Below are 19545 nucleotides of genomic sequence, written 5' to 3'. Positions count from 1 at the left end.
TACCTTGAGCCTTACAAGGGATGGTTTAGATGTGATGTTTAGGGCAGAACACACAATAGTCACTTATTCTTGACAATTTTACCACCTATTTATACATCTGTAGCTCTACATTAACCTATGGGGGGGTTGTTTTTTTTTGTTTTGTTTTGTTTTTTTTTTTTTTTTTTTTGGTTTTATGAGGTAGGGTCTCACTCTAGCCCAGGCTGACCAGTAATTCACTATGTAGCCACAGTGTGGCCTCAAATTCACAATGATCCTCCTACCTCTGCCACCCAAGTGATAGGATTGAAGGTGTGTGCCAGCATGCCTGGCCTAACCTCTGTCTTTTGCATAAAAAAAATTATGATTAAGGCAGTGAGCAGTATCAATTTCTGAGAACAAGCAAAGATTTAGAAAGCAGTTGGACATTGTCTGTTTAGAATAAGTAGTGAGTTCTCCCCTAGAGCCTATGTCACTAGCCACAGGCATTTTTTGGCCCAGATATACAGTGCCAGGCATGAATAATCTGCTACAGAGTAGGCCTTAAATCCAGTTAGAAAGAATTTGATGATTTCCACCATATCATTCATACCACTATTCTATTAGTAGGCATATTTTGCAAGGCATGTTGATTGTTGAGTACACACAGGGTCCACAGCTGGGTAGGACTGTTGATTATTCTCCCCCAGCATCTCACATGGTACCTTCTAGTATAAGAGATAGCATGAAAGGAAGAAGCATTCAGCTTAATTACAGCATAGTTTCCCTACATTCTGAAACTGAAACATGCAGTATCTTCAACAATGTGGCCTTACCATCTAGTTTTTATAGGTAAACAAAAGTAATCAAGATACTGTATATTGTTTTAGGGGGTCACTGTAGATGCCAAACAAATAACTGATTGGGAGGTATTTCACTCTGGCACTGTATGGCTTCTGAGAGCAATTTTATTAATCCATGTAGTGGACCACTCTTCAGAAACTTTTAAAATTTGTATTTCAAAGCCAGCGGTAGTGGTGCATGCCTTTAATACCAGCACTCGGGAGACAGAGGTAGGAGAATTGCCATGAGTTCAAGGCTACCCTGAGACTACCTAGTGAATTCCAGGCCAGCATGAGCTGGAGTGACACTACCTCGAAAAACCAAAAAAATGTTTATTTTAAGTGGCTCACCAAGTGGTGGGTTTCCACATGGCATATTCACATGACTTTAATTCTAATTATTCCTTTGTGGTGGTTTGAATCAGATGTCTCCCATAAACCCATGTATTTTGAATTCTTGTCCTTCAGCTGATGGCAATTTAGGATATGGAGCCTTGCTGGAAAAGGTGTGCTATTGAGGTCTGACTTAGGAGTGTTATATTTAGCTCCCTTGTACTAAAGTCCATCTCATGCTCCTGCTGCTGTTTTCCACCCACTGTGGAAGAGGTTTTATATGGTGTCTGCTCCTGCCATACTTTCACTTGTCATCATGAAGCTTCCTCACAAGATTGTGAACCAACATAAAAAAAAAAAAAAACTTTCCTCCAATTAGCTGCTTTTGGTCAGACACTATGTCTCAACAATTAGAAGATAACTATAGCATACATTTCTTTACCATCCACTACCCCTATCCTTATTGAAACCTATACCTTCCACTATTGAACCCTCTGATTGTAATATTCAGTATGTTCTTACCACCCCTCAAAACCTTCTCCCATGACCTGTGTAACACAGCATACATACTACCCAGTTTATTTAAAGGACTAGTTTCCCTATATTCATAATTTAGGGTCAAATAGAATCAAGCACTTCCTAGTCAGCTTTGGTTTCTTCTTAACCTAATCACCTTGTATATTGGCCTTTCAAAGGTATACACGTTCATTTCATCATCAACATCACTAATTTGTTATTAGGTTCTCAAATTCCTCTCTTTCTCTCTAATTTATGAAATTTCTGAAAGAGTTTGGAAAACACTTGAGGTACATCAGTGTATATGTTATAGGAAAGTAAACAAGTTGTATGCAGTATTAAAATTTTGGTTTTAGAAATTGAGCACCAGATAAAGTTTTCCCAAACTGTTAGTAGCCTAGCTGGAGGGTGGAAGTGGAACTCAAGAACTTGTCACTAGTTAGAATTGTTGGACTTGGAGCTACAGAGTTTGATGTTTGCCCTGTTTGTTTCAAATCTTCTATTGGTTGAATATTCCTTTACTATGCCCAATGCTATCTTTTGCAGTGTGCTTATTCTGTGCCATTATTATTATATTTTTGGTATTATGTCTCAGTTACCTTGGACTATGGGGATATCTGAACATCATTGGGATTGATAAAAATGATAGGGACTTTGTAAGTTGGGCTGACTGCATTACATTTTGCATCATAGATGGTTATTATTTTATGGGGGCCAGGTGAGGAATGTGGTGGTTTGATTCAGGTAGTGTACTAGGTCCCCAGCTGGTGGCAATTTGGGAATTGGAGCCTCCTGGTGGTAATGTATTTTGGGGGGTAGGCTTATAGGAGTAAGAGCCAGCTTCTCTTGTCAGTGTTTTACATATTCTCCTGTTGTTGTTGTCATCCACCTGATATTGGCCTGGTGGTGATGTTCACCCTCTACTCATGCCCTCATTTTCCCTGCTATCATGGAGCTGCCCCTCAAGTCTGTAATCCAAAACAAACCCTTTTGTCCCACAAGCTGCTCTTGGTTGGGTATTTTCTGCCAGCGACACAAAGCTAACTACAACAACTAGTAAATAGTCTTACTGCTAATATTTCCACCATTATCCCAGACTTCCCAGTCAAGAGGCCTTCAAACTGTACATTAATATTATGGAAAAATTTCTTTGTAAACTGAACATTATTTATATAATAATGATATATGTTCTTACTGTGACTATTACATTTTCATTAACATTTCACTCTATCATCAAAGGAAGGCTGATACATATGACACTATGATGGCTGACACAGTTATATTTATAACTTGTTTGATGGAGTATGCACATAGTGGGAAAATGGGTGACATCATAAATAGCAGGGCAATGAGAAAGTATTGGGTCTGTGTTGGGTGATTTGATGAAGGTTTAAGAAAGCAGATTTTTCAAAACCAAAGACATATGAAAATCCATATGGAAACCCACTTCTTCATTAGACAATTAGAATTTGAAAGATTTTGAGAAGTACCCTGAGGGTCAAGATAATGCTTGTGGTGGTTTGATTCAGGTGTCCCCCATAAACTTAGGTGTTCTGAATGATAGATCCCCAGCTGATGGATATTTGGGAATTAATGCCTCCTAGAGGGAGTGTATTGTTGAGGATGGGCTTATGGGTGTTATAGCTAGTTTCCCCATGGCAGTGTTTGGCACACCCTCCTGTTGCTGTTGTCCATCTATGTTGGCCAAGGGGTGATGTCCACCCTCTGCTCATGACATCGTTTTCCCTGCCTTCATGGAGCTTCCCCTCGAGCCTATAAACCAAAATAAATCTCTTTTTCCCAGAAGCTGCTCTTGGTTGGGTGATGTCTACCAGCAATGCTAACTGGACTGCAACAGTAAAGTGGTACCGAGGAGTGGGGTTGCTGCTAGACACCTGACTGTGTGGCTTTGGCCTTTGGGAGCTGATTTTCAAGAAGAATGTGGGAGAATTTGAAACCTTGGGCTAAGAGATGCCTTGCAGTGCTGTAAAGACAGCTTGATGGACTATTCTGGTCTGAGCTGTAAGACCTGACTGCAGTAAGAATTATGGACTGTGAGGTTTGGCTTATGTGGATGAGAAAGAGCTTTGCTTGTACTGGGCTAGCAGTTTGTGTGAGAAGCTTGCTCTTATACCCATGTCTTGGAAAGTTGTGCAGGGTTGCTTTGCGTAGAAATGAACTGGTGTGAGCAGAGGGATATGGCACAGAAAGAAAAATCTTTGAGTGAACTGTTGCCCATTCAGCTGCAACTGAGAGATTACAACCTTTGAGATTGGGCCAGCTGACCTGCACTGGGCAACAGGAAGAATGTAGACTCTTTTAAAGGGGCCTCAGTGCTCAAGGAGTGTCCTGTTCTTCAAACTCTGCTTTATTCCCCCCTTGATTTACAAACTGGCACCCTACCTGGTATTGTGGAGCATAAGAAATGCTGGAAAGAGAGGGTCATTGAATTTGCAACAGTCTTGTGTTTGGAAATGGCCATAGGCAGTATGAAGCAGGTTTGCTGGATGCCTGCATGGAGACCCCATGGGGCCATGAGGATTAACCATGGCTTGCAGTGGAGACCCAGTGGAGATGCTGGAACCACGAGATGGCTGCCAAGGAGAGCTGCCGGCCCTGATGAAGTTTTCCAGGACCGTGAGTAGCCTAGCTGTAGGGGCGGAATTGGAATGCCAGAGACTTGTTGTTGGTAAGAATTATCGGACTTGAAGATTTGTCACTGGCTAGAGTTGCTGGACTTGAAGCTACAGAGTTTGATGTTTGCTCTGGTTGTTTAAAATTTTGTATTTACTTAATATTCTTTGCTATGCCCAATGCCATATTTTTCAGTGTGAATGTTTATTCTGTGTCATTATGGGTTTTTTAAGGTTATTTTTTGGTATTATGGCTCAGATAAAAGATCTTAAACTATGGGGATGTTTGAACACTATTGGAATTGATAAAAGGCGATGGGACTTTTAAAGTTGGAAGAATGCATTGCATTTTACATCATGTATGTGTATCAGTTTATGGGGGCCAGGGGCGGAATGTGGTGGTTTGTTTCAGGTGTCCCCCATAAACTTAGGTGTTCTGAATGCTGGGTTCCAAGCTGATGGATATTTGGGAATTAATGCCTTCTGGAGGGAGTGTATTGTTGAGGATAGGCTTATGGGTATTATAGCCAGTTTTCCCCATGCCAGTGTTTGGCACACCCTCCTGTTGCTGTGGTCCACCTTATGTTGGCCAGGGAATGATGTCCACCCTCTGCTCATGCCATTGTTTTCCCTGCCATCATGGAGCTTCCCCTCAAGCCTGTAAGCCAAAATAATTCTCTTTTTCCCAGAAGCTGCTCTTGGTTGGGTGATATTTACCAGCAATGTGAACTGGACTGCAACAATGCTCCTTCTAGAAACTATAAGTTATTATAGGAGAATCCCACTGTCAGGGGTGGCATATTCCCCAGTGGAGGAGGGACAAAGGCATGTGCCAAGAAGGAATTATAATCATGGTATATTGTGAGTATTATGGAAGCTGTCAATGAATTTTTTTTAATGTGACTTAAAATTACTTGGGAAATAAAAGAAAGGCAGGCCTCTCGCATAATTTGCTAGCTCAGTAGTCTCTGAATCTCCCCACTAAAGACATATATTGTGGTAATGACATCCTGGTGTTCTTCTCAAGAAAAGTAGTATGAAATTCTTTCTGGAAGTTTATATAAAGGAATTGAAACCCTTAAAGGAATACAACAACAACAAAACATTATTTTTGCTATCATGCTAATCATTACTTACTCTTCCCACAAGTTCAATGAAGCCTGTGGTTTGTAGCCAGCTAGATATATAGAGCATAAAGAAAGACATCAGGAGAGAAATGCAAAGTTAAGTACCAACATCAATGGGTGCATTAAGGATGCCCTTGTTTAACCATTACATACTACAGTTGTTAAACTTTTGCTCTAATGCAAGTGTGTACTATGGTGTATATAGTATGGGTGCATCGAGGACACCTCATTTAGCCACCATATACTACAGCTGTTAAACTCTTTCTGTAAAATTAGTATGTAGTATGGGTGCCCCAAGGATACTTCATTTAGCCATTATATATTATGGTTGTTAAACTATTGCTGTAACACTAGTATGTAGGCTTTTATGATAGAGGCCACCTAAGGAGAAAAAGCATTAATAAAGCAATTACTTCACTGGGAGAGGAGAATTCCAGTTAAATGGGAAAAGAAATATGAATCAAAAAAGAATCTCTGTCTTGAGTAGACTTGAAATCTGTTTGTTACTTTTATTTATTTGCTCAACTTGTATTAGTTCTCACACTCTTTGTACATACATAGTTGTCTTTGTATGTATTCTTAGACAGCACTTTCAATTATTTAACATTCTTTGACTACAAAGATCATACTGAAAACAATGAGAAGTAGGACATTTGAGAGGGGGTGAACTGGTGACAATTTTCAAATTATCCATTAACTGGAGTCAACATATTTAAAATGTGACCTGTGTGCTTCTCCATTTTTGAACACCACTTACTTTACCCTGTAGATTAATATCTTAGAAATATCATCCCTTGATCCTGTTTCAAAATGATAAATTCTGCTCACAATTCTTGGTCATCCCATTCCTGAGTTTAATCTTGCTCTTCTCATGGAAGGTTTAGCAAAGGCATATAGATTTCTGTGGTTCTAGGGATTGAACCCAGGGTCATGCACACACATGCCACACACTACCACTTTTCCATAACCTTGAAACACAGATATAACTTGAACATCAAACATTTCTGAAGGTCAAATGTCACAAACTTGTTTAAAGAGCACCTTATGTTGCATGAATATATCACACAAAAAACCTTATAAAGAAATAAACTCCTATAATAAAATTGCTTCCATCCACACCCCAAATATATGCCCTACCTTAAAATGTAAATAAATTCTAAATATCAAGATGAATAAAACTATTACCATGTTAGTTTGAGTTTGTTTACATAGTAAGAAACCATGGAATGTAATAGTAGTGGTGGTGGGTGGTTATGAGCTGCACAGGCAGTTCTGAGCATAACAACAGGAAGAAAAGTCTACAGATTTACTTCTTCAACATTCAATAAGTATTTTTAAAGTTTCACTAAGTAGTTGGGCAGGTAGGCTCATGCTTTCTCAAATCAGTCATTCACAGCATTCTCTGCACAATTGAGTTCTGGGGGCATTTTGGAAACTTTAAAGGAAGTGCTCTCAAAGCCCCCAGATACAGTCCCCAGGGCTTACAAAGTGAGTTGAGCAATAGTGGACAAGTACAGTTAATCTTATTGAAGAAGCTGGTATCTTTAGCATGTATCCAGACCCTGGCTTATGGAAGAGTGCCTTAGTTCTCTGAACTTTTGCCCTGTGGTTCACTCTGGGCATCACCAGCCTCTCCCGGGAGATACAAGAAGTTACATGCCACATACAGGGGAAAGACCACTTCTTCTTCTTGTAAGTTCATGACCTCTAGTTCTTCATCCTTTCGCAGAAAAAGCATGTGATAGTTTGTGTCCTTCCTGAGGATGGCTCTTCCAGTAGTGTCCAGTGAGATTAGGCGCAGGCGGAAAGCAACTTTTCTCTGCCAGAGTAAGCTGACTCCAAGGCCACAGCACTTGTTCAAGGCACTGCGATGGAAGATGATGCGCCGGTTGGTGTAGCTCACTACCAGGTCCCAGCCAAAGTTGAAGCCAGACCACCTCCAGCTGCACTGCTCATCTGAGTGAATCTGGCCTCCACACCTCATGCTGTACTCTTGGAGGTCAGATGCATAGACTTCCATAGGCCCAAGCTCCCTGGACTGCTCTGCCTGGAGAAGTGCTAGCCATTGCTTTTTGTACACTGGGGCCAACCATGTGGCAGGGATCAGCGCATCGTGATCAATAATGTGTGCTGAAGGAAGGTCGCAGATTATGTAGGGAAGCCTCAGCTTCTGGAACACTGGCACGAAGGGTCTCCCTAGATCAGTCTCCAGAAAAAGAGCACCATCTGAATTCCTCCTGTGTCGAGCAAACCACAAGTCAGCAGCAGACAGTAATGCTCTTCGTGGGCCAGTCCATGTGGGTTCCAGCTGCAGGAACATCCACTTTTTCAGGGTAGTGTATACATTCATCTCTACTTCTATCACCACGAGGTCTGAAGAGGCAATGAGCTCTTTCATGAGATCCACACTGACTTCCGGCAGTAGGTCCTCATCACACCGAGTCATCAGGTTGTCCAACAGCCACTGGCGGCAAATGGACCTGATGTTCTGGAGGCCATAGATCTCAGCAGAGTAGTAGTACCTGCACACGCTCTGGGCAGTGACTGAGACCTTCATGATTTCTTGACACTGGTGAATTAGCTCATCCATCTGCAGCATGCTGGCTGTAGCTAGGATGGCGATGACTCGGTTGGGAGGGATGATTATGGTATCATGGTACAAGTATCCCAAAACCTCATGGAAAGACTCACGGTCGATGTTTTCATCAGCCATCTGTAGCTCTATTGTATTCATGTTAGCCTCCCGCCAGGCCCCGCTGAACATGCTATCAAAGTATCCTGACTGGCACAAGTAAGCCCTGTGTAAGTTCCATTGCTGCCCCAAGGCTCGGATCTGTACGTCACTGCCTTCACCCCTCAGGAAAAGCGCCTCATAAACGGATCTGGTTTTGGCATTGGCATACTTTCGACGGGGATTTATGGCCAGCGGCCCTACTGGGTTGGCTTTCCGCTTGAGGCCTCCATGACTAGTGGTGATTTGGGCCTCCTCACTTCTTTCCCCCTCTTGAGCCTCGGCTGCTTGGGCTTCCACCACCTCCTCCACATTCCCAACCGCACCAGGTTCCTCTGCCACATGACCTCTTCTAAACCACAAACGACTGCTTAGTCCTCCCATGGCTTCTATATGATGCTTAAAGATGCTTACTTCCTTGCCAGACGTGGCTTTCCAGGACAAAAATCTCAGACGCGAGTGCCGCTAACGTCAGCCTCAACAGCAAAACGGACGCCAAGAAACCACCAAGAAAAGCCACGCTCAGCCTACCACTACCTATACTGCTGGAGAACGGCGCCCCCTACCTTGGAGGACTGCACACTGCACTTTCTTTCTCCAGGGCTCCCTCCACAAGCTGAAGGTGAAATAGCGACCTTTTTGCAAAAAACGTTTCCCGCACAAGTGGCTTATTGCTATCAATGTCTTTGAGAGAATCATGACACCAGCTTTGTTACACATATACCTTTATTTATCTTAGTAAGTTCTCTATTTCATCAGTTGAGGCACTCTACACATTTGCTTTTTTAAAAAAATTAATAATCACCAAACTTTTTCAGCATTATTTTCAAGGAGTGCTGTGAAAATCCACGATCACATTTGATCTATTTTCTTTGTGACAGCAGAGTTCTAACTTTTCATGCCTTTTTTCCTTTTTAAATAAAAGATTATACCCTTTTATCCCTTCAGCCCACATTGCATATCTCTGGGAGCCCTCTTCCCTGGGGTTATTGGTATTCACTGTGTGCTCATGAAGGCCTCAGTCACTCTTTGTTGGGGGGGGGCGGGTAAGGGACTCTGCCTCAGGGTATTCCTTCCCACTCTATGGCTCTTACTGTCATTCAGTCCCCTCTTCTGCAGTGTATCCTGAGATGTGGCAGGCCCCTTTGCAGTCTGGTTTAGTGTTGAGTTCTCTGTGGCCTCTGGTTATCTGCTTTGATGGGTTTTGATTGACTAAAGTGCCTGTAACCATCCCTCCAGAGCTGGTTGTCAGGCTAACAGTGAGAGCAGTACTCAAATCCAATTGCCAATTCCTCTGGGCAGATATGGTAGAAATGACACATCTTGTGGTACCCAGACAGCTATCTCTTCTTGTCGTTTTGATAGATCTTGGGTCTCCTTAGTTTTCTGTGCCATCTGTAAAATAAAATAGATTATTCAAGGGTGAGAGCAGCTTTAATTAAAGGGAATATGCATAGTTATTTAAGAGACTTTTCAGTATGTAAGCCCACTCTTGTTCTTTAGAGAGCAGTGAGGACTTCTCTCTGGAGTCTATGAATTTCATATCCATGGGATTTTCACTTGGTTCCCAGTACCTGCTATGAGTTCTTTCCCACTGAGAGGGACTCATATCCAATTGAAGAACAGCTGGTTATTCACAAAGGCTATGTGCCACTACAATCCAACTGGGTACTTATTGCCTAGCTTGTTGACTTCATAGCTTTCAGGGTTACCTGCTTATCCATACTATTGATGATTATTGTCCTCCAGAAACTCCCATAGCACTTTCCAGCACTATGAGGGCTAGCTGGGAGGACACATGGTTTTCTCTCAGTTATAGCATGATATTTTCATTTCCTGTAATCACAGCCTGTGGTTTCTTCAGCACTAGGGACTTACCTTTTGACTCTGGCAGATGATCAAGTGTTTTGGCAATAGCCTACATTGTTTTAGGGACCGCATGGTTTCCCGGGGCCAACAGCTCCTTGTGGGGGAAAACCCAAATCTGGGCCTAGGATTAACTACCCAGGGCCCATGTTTCTAGGGTTAAGCTTTTTCCACATTCTACAGGGAATGAAACTGCTTTCTATGATAAAGATGTTCATATTTTACATGGTTTCCCCTTTACTTTATACTTTTTTCTTCTCCTAAGAATGACTCCTATGATAGAACCTTGAAAGTTTGCCTGGATAAGAATTGAAACCATCTGCTTTGAAATTCACACCTTGAATTTATACAGACATACGAACCATAAAGTTAGGGAGGGGAGGGCATCTTAACCTGCCACAGTACCCTGCAGGTGTGTCCTTTTAAATTTTCACTTGCCTTTGTATATTGACTATGTCACATTTTTCTCTGAGATTTAATGAATTCATACCATTCCTTAAGATTGGAAACCAGGAAAAAAGTCTTTTCCTTTATCTTTGTAAGCAGAGATAGCTCCCTAGTTAACTGTGCTCCTGTAAGGCATTATTCAAATCTTTCTTACATATGGTTGCAGTTTCTTCATGCCTTTTTGTTTTCATCAAAGGATTTTGAATGTCCAAGGAAAGGCCTAAATCTGAATTACTGCATTATCAGCCTCAAGAAGTAGGATTGTGGGCTGGAGAGATGGCTTAGCGGTTAAACGCTCACCTGTGAAGCCTAAGGACCCCGGTTCGAGGCTTGGTTCCCCAGATCCCACGTTAGCCAGATGCACAAGGGGGCGTACGCATCTGGAGTTCGTTTGCAGAGGCTGGAAGCCCTGGCGCGCCCATTCTCTCTCTCTCTCTATCTGTCCTTCTCTCTGTGTCTGTCACTCTCAAATAAATAAATAAATAAAAAGAAAAAAAAAGAAGTAGGATTGTAATATACCAAATATACAAACAGGGGTAAGCATAAGCAAAAAGCATTACAATAATTACACATTGCAGATGGAAAGGAACATGAAATTGGAAATTGTACTAGGAGAAGTGCAATGTTCTTGACAAGTATATCCGGGAGTCTAGATGCTGTTAATAGCAAAGAAAGTATAACTCAGGGAAAAATAAATATTAGCAAATATAGTCACATTAGGTATATAACTAAAAGTGCACATCAATTTGAAATGGATTCCAGGGATGGTAGGTATAAGCTACTACTATTCAAGGTAAGGTTGTTGTTCTCCAAAAATTGCACAGACACACTGGTCACAATTTAAATATGTTGGTTCCTGATTATGGTTAATTTGAAAATTGTCACCCTTTCACTCACCTCTCAAAATGTCCTACTTCTTTTTTTTTTACATTTTTTTTATTAAGTAGTTTTATACTCAGTGAATACAATCAGGCTGGTACCATTGTTAGCCTCTTCCATGTCATCTCTCCTCCCCTGGCCCCTCCCTGTTGAAGTATATGGGTCATGCATTGTGGAGTTAGCCCTCAGTTACAGGTAGGAGGAAATACTTCTGTGCATCTTGACCCCACCTGTGGCTCTGACATTCTTTCAGCCCTCTTCTTCTGCAAATTTCCCTGAGCCATGTTGGGTTCATTTTAGGTCTGCTTCAGTGATGAGGTCTTGGGAGCCTCTGTGTCTCTGGATAGCTGATTTGGTAGGAGTTCATTGTTCTCTGTGTCGATCTCCTTCATCCTTGTGCTGGTACCAAGTTCACCAAGAAAATCACATCCTTGCTTGTTTTGCCAATTATTCTTAGTTTCAGCTGGGGCCCTTTTGAGGTATGATGGGATGGTTCTCTCCTTAGGATCTGCGTCTATCTGAAAAATAGAAGCAGATTCTCCAACAGAGAGTAAAGTTAGCACCAGATAAATGGGATAACCTTATTTTTTAGAGATAATTTAATAGGTGTAGGCCCTCTTGTAGCTTACTTTTAGTTTTTAGAGGTAGGGTCTCCCTCTAGCTCAGGCTGTCATGCAACTCACTGTATAGTCTCAAGCCTTGAATCCTATCTATCATTCTACCCTCCCTCTTGAGTGCTGGGGTTAAAGGCATACACCACCACTCCTGGCAGTAAATTTTTAATAAATTTATTTTATTTTATTTTATTTTATTTTATTTTATTTTATTTTATTTTATTTTAGAATGACAGACACAGAGAGAAAGAGGGAGAGAGAGAGAGAGAGAGAGAGAGAGAGAGAGAGAGAGAATGGGCGCGCCAGGGCCTCCAGCCTCTGCAAATGAACTCCAGACACGTGCGCCCCCTTGTGCATCTGGCTAACGTGGGTCCTGGGGAACCGAGCCTCGAACTGGGGTCCTTAGACTTCACAGGCAAGCACTTAACCACTAAGCCATCTCTCCAGCCCCTTAATAAAAATTTTATTTAAAAACAAGGTAAAATGAGAGGACCTGAAGCAGGTTAAGGTGACTTGGCCCCCAAAGTAATAAGCAATAATGTCTTTGAGTCTGCCCTTGCAGTCTCCACTTTGCTAGAGATCAGAGGAAAGGGCTTCCTTAGATCTGTTTTTCCATTAACAACCTGAGTCCCTTCTTGGGAATCAGTTACCCTTTCCTAGAATTAATATTCCTGTAAGGATTAAATTTTATCCTGATACAATAGTTGGTTAAGCTCAGCTCTAAAACTTGGCACCATGGCAGGTTAACTTAGCCCCCATTCAGAATCTATGTAACCCCAATCTGTGTCACAGGGCCAGCTTCCCCCACCTGACTTCCACATGACAGGAGCTCTGAGTACTTTCTCCTGTTTCTTTTTCTTTTATGTTTTTTTTTTTTAAATTAGTTTTGTATTCAGCAAATACAGGCAGTTTGGTAACATTATTAGGGTCATCCGTGACCTACCCCTCCCCATTGGACCCTCCTTGTTGAGGTATATGGGTCGTGCATTGTGGAGTTATCCCACAGCTATTGGTACAATGAATGTCTCTGCAAATCATGACCCAACATCTGGCTCTGACATTCTTCCGTAAAATTTCCCTGAGGCATGTTGGGTTCATTTTTGGTCTGCTGCAGTGATGAGGTGTTGGGGGCCTCTGAGGCTCTGGCTCTCTGACTTGGTAAGAGTTGATTTTTTTTCTGTGTTGGTCTCCTTCCCCCTTGTGCTGGTATCCGGTTCATCAGGAAAACAGCACCCTTGTTTGTTTCGCCAATTTTTCTTAGTTTCAGCCGGGGCCCTTTTGAGGTATGATGGGGTGGCTCTCTCCTTAGGATCTGCATCTATCTGAAAAAGAGAAGCAGATTCTCCAACGGAGAGTAAGTTAGCACCAGGACAAATGAGATAGTCCTTACTTTTGTATAGACAGTCTAATAGGTGTAGGCCCTCTTGTAGCCCATGATTGATGGTAGCTTGATATTGGAGAGTGGGCTTATGTTTGGATATGGTTCTGACTTGTTTCCCAGCTCCAGCTATGGGTCCTGTACCACTGAGGGGATCAGTTAGCCAAATCAAGAGCAGTTGGTTCCCCACCATGGCTGTGTGCCACTATCGCACTTGTGTGGGCATCACCACAGGTTATTTGTTGCTAAGTAGGTTAGACCGTGAGTTGCTTGGACAGATATTGGTCATTTCCCCCAGTCGCCCATGTAGCATCTTCTGGCACTAGACATGCTGACTGTCTGGGGACTGACTCTCTCCCGGCTTCCAGCCATGCTGTTTCATTTTATGTGTCAACTGCATATGGTGTCTTGAGCAATAGGGTCATACCACTAACCTTTGGTGGGTCATCAAGTACTCTGTCATTCTTTTAGGAAACCTTGTAGGTTTCTCTGATCAAAAGCTCATTGTGGATGATAGCCCCATGCTGGTACTGGCAGTTACAGGTCAGTGCCCACTAAGAAAATGAGGAAAAAGATAACTAATATAACAAGAGTTAGAAAGGAGAGAGAGGGAGAGGGAGAGGGAGAGGGAGAGGGAGAGGGAGAGGGAGAGGGAGAGGGAGAGGGAGAGGGAGAGGGAGAGGGAGAGGGAGAGGGAGAGGGAGAGGGAGAGGGAGAGGGAGAGGGAGGGAGGGAAGATGTAGAAGATTTAAGTTAGACTTGATCCTACCCTCTCCAGTGTCTTGTGGTTCAGGTGTTTCCTGTAAGGGCCTGGTGAAGGTTCAGCCATTTGGTCTGCCTTTTAGTAAGTAGAATTTTATGGTACCATTGCCTTTTGGGTCTAGACTAGTGTTTCCCACCCCTTTGATGACCTCTTCTCCCTCCCCATCCATCCTAGACCTTCAAACTACAGGCCAGAGAGATTTGCTCAACCATGTTTGTAGCAGCTCAATTCATAATAGCTAAGAGCTGGAATCAACCCAGATGTCCATCACTAGAATGGATAACTAACATGTGGTATATCTACACAATGGAATTCTATATAGCAGTAAGAAAAAAAATGACACAATGAAATTTGAGGAAAAATGGTTGAGCCTGGAAGAGATCATTTTCAGTGAACTTACCCAATCACAGAAAAAATATCACCACATAGTCTCATTCATCTACAGCACCTAACCTGAATCTACCCAAGATACCTTACATACCCAGAAGGCATCTTTTTCTTAATCTAATATAGTCTTTCTAAAACTTACCCTTTGGTCTATGGATTCTTTAAATTCATAACAAAAGAATCTGGGGACATCCCACATTTATTGATGTGTTGGAATATACTGGTACATTGGTGAGGAACATCAAAATTCCTATGTCAGATCAACACACTGAAGTTACCTTCTGATATTTAAAATCTATATTTGTGTGAATATAAGCATTCTAAAGATGAGTTTTGACTGCTTGTGGTTCTTTGGAAAAACAGGTATTCAAGGTCCTTATCTTAACCAACATGAGATAAAATACAATTTTAAAAATCAGAAACAACAACAACAAAACAGTTTAAAAGCTTGCAAAGGCATTTTTAGGTTTACAGATGATCTTAATTTATTTCATTAGATCATAATTATAATCTATTTTTCATAATGTAATTGGAACTATAATACATTACTATGTTTGTGGATTTAGAAAAATGGTAAAATAATTTGAGTAAAATGGTAAAATAATTTGGGTAAAATTCTTTAATAATGACTAATAGCATTACTACAAAAATAAATAAGTAAACAAAAGAAGGCTAGAGAGATGGCTTACTGGTTAAGGTGCTTACCTATGAAGTCTAAGGACCCAGTTTCAATTCCCCAGTACCCATATAAGCTATATGCAAAAGGTAGGGCACATGTCTGGAATTCTTTTGCAGTGGCTGGAGGCCCTGGAGTGCCCATTCCCTCTCTCTCTATCTGCCTCTTTCTTTCTCTCACTAGCTAATAAAATAATTAAATAACGTAAACAAAATGAAATGCCAGACTTTAATACTGCTATTGTCTTTCTAGAAGATCAAAATGCAAACATCCTTTTTAACAAAGATGGTTTCCAAGAGCCTGTTTGTTATAGCAACAATTAAATCTTTAGCAATTGTTTCAAAATGGAAATAGATAACAATGACTGAAGAACTAGTTTTTTTTTTAACAAAAAAACGTATGGTGTAAAAAGTTTGTGAGAGTTAAAGAAATGTGACATGTGTATGATAAGGGAATTTGGGGCGTTTTGACAGTGAAAACCAGTCTTGGCTCTTGGTTGGGCTTTCATCTCTGAAGTTAAGTTCCCAGACAGTCATGGTAACACAAAACGTCTGAGTCAGGGGTCTCCAGGTTTTTATATTATGAATTCAAATAAAGAAATACACAGACCATAGTGCTTGAGACTTAGAAAGATTTTATTATGGAGCTTAATAAAAGGAAAGAAGAGGGGATGGGAATATGGTTCAATGGTTAAAGGCAATTGTTTGAAAATCCTGAAGGCTCAAGTTTGATTTCCCAGTAAACACATAGTGCTTGATGCACAAAGTGACACACATCCATCTGGAATTCCTTTGCAGTGGTGGGAGACTTTGGTATGTCCATTCTGTCTCTTTCTCTCTCTCTATCTCTCTCTCTCTCTGTCTGTCTCTCTCTCTCTCAAATAAATAAATAAATATAAAAAGAAGGAAAGAAGACAGAACTCATATAGTAGGCTGGGTCCTAAGGGCATAATCCACATGGGGAATTTCATTTTAGATTGTTTTATAGCAATAAGACTTTAATGGATTAGAATGAGCTAGTCAGTCTAGTTCTCATGTCAGGTGTCTAGGTGCCTTGAAGTCTTACCTCTGGTTTCTAGGGAAGGGGAACTCCTTTAGGGAAAAAGAGATAAGACCAGAATTATTCTGACATTTCTGGCCTCTAGCAAGGTGAAGGCTGTGAGAACGCCTTTAGGGATAATGACCTAAGGAGAAACCAGAGCCCTCCACTTACAGGCTCAAGGTAATTTCTTACTTTTATTCACTTTTAGTTTACTTTGGGGCCCTGTTAAACCTAAACTGACTCAGGTCTAACTACATTGGTTATAATTAAAGGCTATTAAGATTTTCTAAAGTCCAACAAAATTCAATAGCCTGAGATAAAACTAATGTCTGATTCTTTGTTCGTAACCATAAAGTTTTGTTAAATATCAATCTGTTCTTAATAATACTTACAAAAAACAGCTAAAAACAACAATTTTACATTTATCCTTTTAGTAAACTTTAATACTTGATAATTAGATTTTATTCAAATGCTAAGTTTTTATGTTTTCTCACTAGGTAAAACATAGAGTTTTAGTTCAGTTCTTAGAGTCCTTTTCTTGTTCTGAACCCTATCACTCTTTTCTAGAATTAAAATAAAACCTTGGTCCTAAGAAACTATCTATAAGTTTGAATAGATGGCCCCCAATATATTCAGTGTTTCATTAGTTTGTAGTTTGCATCTTCAGCCACCTGGCTGGAGGCAGTGTCACTGGGCTAATCTTAAAGTGTGGTGATTGGTTTGAGATTTCAATCTAAAGATATGCAAAGTGTGACTAGCTGGAATTCCTGAACTATGCTATGCTGTGTGGCTTTTGGGGATTGTGTCTTTTCTCTCTGCCTGGTCCTGTAAGAGCATGCCAGCTTCTTCTGCCATTGTGGAACTTCCCCTGGATGTGTAAGCTTCAATAAATATCCCTTCCTCCATAACTGTGCCTGGTCTAGAAGTTCATCTCATCAAACCTGAAGCTGTCTACTACACTGTCTATTTTGGAGTCCTCTCTTTCTGAATCTGAACTCACAATCACAACATCATTTAATAGATCAGCACTTAACTCTTCATACATTTTTAATTGTTTCTATGATCTTCAATGTTATATCAAAAACAAGTCCAGGTCATTGAATTCATGTGACCCAGAAATGTTTTCTTTTTCTGTTTTTTTTTTTTTCTTCCTGTTTTTGTGTTTTCTGGCACTTGTAAGAAGCCAGGCTCAGCCACATGCCCTCAATAGGTCAATTCAACAGACAAAGTAGTAATGAAAAGCAGAAAAGGGAGATTCATTCAATGTGCCCATATTGGCAAGAGAAAGAAAGAGATCCAGTGAATATCAAAGTTGATCTTTGGGATCTAGCCAAGAGGTCTAGGTTTAAATAAAGGCAGTACGTATGCATAGCTAAATAGTCATTGTCAAAGTGTGATCTCACTCATAATCGCTGTTTCAGCTTCAGCATCACCTGCAAGGTACTATGGCAAGTTGTCATACTTGTGTAACATGTTTTTCCAAGATGCAAGCTGTTCTTCTGGATGGCACCAGGCTTCGGGCTTTTCTTAAAGAATGGGATTCCTGAGGAAATTCCAGTTTCTTGGGGATCCATTGTTCAAATAGTCTAATAGCTGAAGGGAGGGGCATGCATGTCTCTTTAGACTATTCCTGCCATGATGTTTATAGACAAGATAGATCATCCATGGAGCAATTCCCACTGGGGCCATCTTCAATGTTTTGTGGTTTAGTAGTGTGTCTCTTCCATTAATAAAACCCATCAAAGGAGTATACGAATGCCTTGAAAATGGACAAAGGATGATAACATGTACTGTCACACTGACATTAGCTCATGTGGGATAGAACTATCAGCTGGCCATGGTGCCATGGTGGCATATAGTGAAGAGACTAATATAATATGATAGTGAGGGGAATGAGCACAAGAAAGTCAGTGTTGCATGTACATTTCACCCTGATGGGTAGAACCATATTCACCATGGAGTTAAAAATTTAGCAGCAACCCCATGGCTGTTATGGCATTTTAGTGGCTTTGTTGTGTTCCATGGTGGGACATGAACTTTAAAAAGTAAGAAATGCACTGGTGCACCAGAGTGGCTTAGACCACCATGTATATTAAGTTCATAGAATGCTAAAACACCAAGAGGAGATAATAATGAAAAAGCAAACAAAGGAGGCTATTCAGGAACATTCAAAAGCAAATTTTGTAAGATTGGTGTTAAGTTGGAGTTCCTACTTTAAAAAGAAAAAGGTTAACATAGGGCTATATGCTGTGTTTGTGAGCCTCTTGAAAGCTTTAAAATCTAAACAAAAGTTCTTCAAAGTGTGAATGACAAGGAGATACAGATGCTCTCCACTGTGTCTGCAGCTTTGGAGAAGGAGATCTCATGGATTAGGCCCACATCAGTTTCTTCACTATTAAAATGACTATCATTGCCTATAGATGAGAACCACACATGTCTTCAGAGGATCCATATTAATGTGAAAAATATTTGGGGTTTGGTGGATGCTGGAGCTGAGTATCCCTTGATTCAGGGAAAACTCCCAAAGCACTAGGAGCAATAAGCAACAATGGGTTGATGTGGAGCTAGAATGGTGCAATTAATAAAGATTATATGTCTTATGGGTGGGTAATTATGCCAAATAGTATACAGTGTGCATTTCTTCATTGCAATAAAGTATGCTGGTAGTGAATATACTGCTGGGACACACATACTAGCATTGGAGAGCTTTGCCTGAGTATACAGGGAAGGTATTCAGTTGTGGTTGTGGCCCTTAAAAATAAAGCTTATTCACCCAACAAGAAGCTCTTTCAGCAGCAAGGTATGTCCAACCAAGAGGCCAAACTGTTCATGAAGAACGAGTATGGGTTATAGAAAATTACATGAGCTAATACTCTCCATCATTGTTGCTGAGCCAAAATTGTTCTTTTGACAGAACAACTGACACACCAATAGGGTCTTTTCATGTTGTATTTAACCTTGCTAATATTTTTTTTCTTTTTGTTTATTTTGAATTCTCTCAGCAGCTGACTCCAATGATAAATTATTACTTGCTTGGAATGAACAGTGGTGGGCTTGTAGAGATCTGAAGCTCAGTAAAAGGATTTCATTGCATGGATCATATAATGTTACCGAGTACCTTGAAAATTTTGAGAACATCTGCAAGAACAGTAAAATAGCAGTCAAAGGCTAGGGAGATGGTTCTGGGGTTAAAGGTGCTTGCTTGCAAAGCAAATGGCCTGGGTTCAATACCCTAACCACCCACATAAAGTCAGGCAGGGGCAAAAGACTCTGATATCCCCCCTCATTACCCCCACACACAGGCATGCAAAGAAAAAGCTAAATAAATAAATAAATAAAAATAATAAACATCAG

At 40.9% G+C, this 19545-nt stretch overlaps 1 protein-coding gene across 1 annotated transcript; it reads right to left on the bottom strand.

Annotated features, from left to right (window-relative positions):
• Nucleotides 1-6991: 6991 nt before the first annotated feature.
• LOC101606973 (germ cell-less protein-like 1) lies at nt 6992-8524 on the bottom strand. The gene has a single exon (XM_012949305.1). The coding sequence runs from the start codon at nt 8522-8524 to the stop codon at nt 6992-6994; it is 1533 nt and encodes a 510-aa protein (XP_012804759.1).
• Nucleotides 8525-19545: the final 11021 nt, after the last annotated feature.

The sequence above is a fragment of the Jaculus jaculus genome, chromosome X (genome assembly GCF_020740685.1).
Source record: "Jaculus jaculus isolate mJacJac1 chromosome X, mJacJac1.mat.Y.cur, whole genome shotgun sequence".
Taxonomy (NCBI): Eukaryota; Metazoa; Chordata; class Mammalia; order Rodentia; family Dipodidae; genus Jaculus; species Jaculus jaculus.
This window is presented reverse-complemented; position numbering and strand designations above follow the sequence as displayed.